The following is a 1808-nucleotide window of genomic DNA, read 5'->3' as shown; positions in this document are numbered from 1 at the left end:
GGAAATACCCAATTACCTGTGGGGGCACATTTCTCAGAGGACAACCACTCTCTTTCCAACCACTCTCAGTTCTAATCCTCAAAGGGAATTTGCAAAATACCTTTTGTAGATGAGCCTACGAACTTCACTTCATAAATCTACTGGATACAAAAAATCACGGACTGAGTTATGGTACATTATAACCTGCCTGCCATCCAATAACCCCAGGTAACCTCTCTACATTTTATCAGCTACATTCTATCCCCAAGTTAACATTCCACCTTTCTACCCCCCCCCCAAAACCTGTCTCACACCTATGAACTGGCATCCCCTCTGATCTCCGCTACCACAGATTTGCATTTTCACAGACCTGCATATTGGCTCAAGCTTCCTTTCCACCCAGGGGAGCACACAAACAGCAAACTCTCCCTATGCCTAAAGAAGAGTATTTGGCCCCAAAAGCTTGTAAAGAACAATTTTTCCAATGGTTTAGTTCGTCTAATAAAAGATATCATCTTTGCCCAAAGAAGCTTGTCTGCAGAAAACAGTGAAGCATTAGTGCTAAGCAGAGGTAGCGGCTTATTTTTATGTACGTGGAGAACAGTGGACCTAGGCCCGCTAAGAGAGCTATGAGCTTGCCTCAGTTGGGGAGGCCACTAGATACATAACAATTGAGTACTTGGAACAACAAAAAAGAAAACAGGTGGGACCAGGATGGTCACAGCTTCAAACCAAGGGAATTGAGTGGAGACACCAAGCAAAGAACTCCTGCCAGTGTCCATTGCCCCCTGAACGATTCCAAGGAGACTGTGGATGCCAGTCAGTGAAACTCTGCCCAGAGACATGTGCAGAGCGACAGGAAAATGGCTCCACAGTGCTTGGATTCCTCCTGGCCAGAATCTCCTCCTGGGCTGGTAGATGGCAAGTTTGGCCATCTACCAGCCCAGGAAGGAGCCAGGAGAAGACTGACCAGCAGGCCCCAGGCCCTGGTTGGAGAGTGCATGAAAGAGCAGTGCGGAGACGTGCAGCTAGAACCTCAGGAGTGTCCTGAGGAGGTGGTGGAGGGGCTGCAGCCTGGTGCATTCAAGGTAAGCACAGGCAAGGACCTCCCTCTGTTGACAGATGTCGGGGATAAGCAGGGGCAGGGAACTGGCATAAAGAATGACAGGAGCTGGTTACTTTCACAAAATCTTTCTTTATCAAAACAGCCATTATTTTGTATCACAGAATCATATAAAATGAGAGTTGGAAGGGACCTCAGGAGGTCACACCTAGTCCAACCCCCTGCTCCAAGCAGGACCAGCCCCAACTACATCATCCCAGCCAAGGCTTTGTTTACCCAGGTCTTAAAAACCTCCAAGGAAGGAGAGTGGCCAACTTGCCTGGGTAACCTGTCCCAGTGCTTTACTAACAGCGTTTACTACCCAGTGTTTTACTACCCTCCTAGCGAGAGTCTCTCCTAATATCCAGCTTCAGCTTCCCTTGAGGAACTTGAGATCACTGCTCCTCGCTGGGACGCAGCTGGTCTTCACGGAGTCCCGCTCCGCGGTGGCCGTGTTCAGCTACCTCTGGCGGAGACCCCGGTTGCTCTTGGCAGCACGTCAGATCCCAGGGCGGCCGGCAGGGGGCGCTGCCCAGCACGCGGGATCCTCAACATTGCAGCGGTCGCTTTAACACAGCTCCTTGGGGCCGCCCACAGGCCCCCGGAACAGCAGAGCCCTCCCGCACTGGCCGGGGAGGCGGCGCCCGGGCTCAGTTTCCGGCGGCGCCGCACGTGGCCCGGGGTCGGGCCCGATCGACTCCCGCGGCCGCGCATGGGGGACAGCGGC

At 52.7% G+C, this 1808-nt stretch overlaps 1 protein-coding gene across 1 annotated transcript in view; it reads left to right on the top strand.

Moving 5' to 3' along the window:
• The first annotated feature begins 842 nt into the window (after nucleotides 1-842).
• Nucleotides 843-1808, top strand: part of ARMC10 (armadillo repeat containing 10) — a 24642-nt gene continuing 23676 nt past the window's right edge. Inside the window, exon 1 of the mRNA XM_019509332.1 lies at nucleotides 843-1067. Within this exon, the coding sequence (XP_019364877.1) occupies nucleotides 843-1067 (225 nt within the window). The remainder of the gene's footprint in view (nucleotides 1068-1808) is intronic.

The sequence above is a fragment of the Gavialis gangeticus genome, unplaced genomic scaffold (assembly GCF_001723915.1).
Source record: "Gavialis gangeticus isolate Ggan-Ray unplaced genomic scaffold, GavGan_comp1, whole genome shotgun sequence".
NCBI lineage: Eukaryota > Metazoa > Chordata > Crocodylia > Gavialidae > Gavialis > Gavialis gangeticus.
This window is presented reverse-complemented; position numbering and strand designations above follow the sequence as displayed.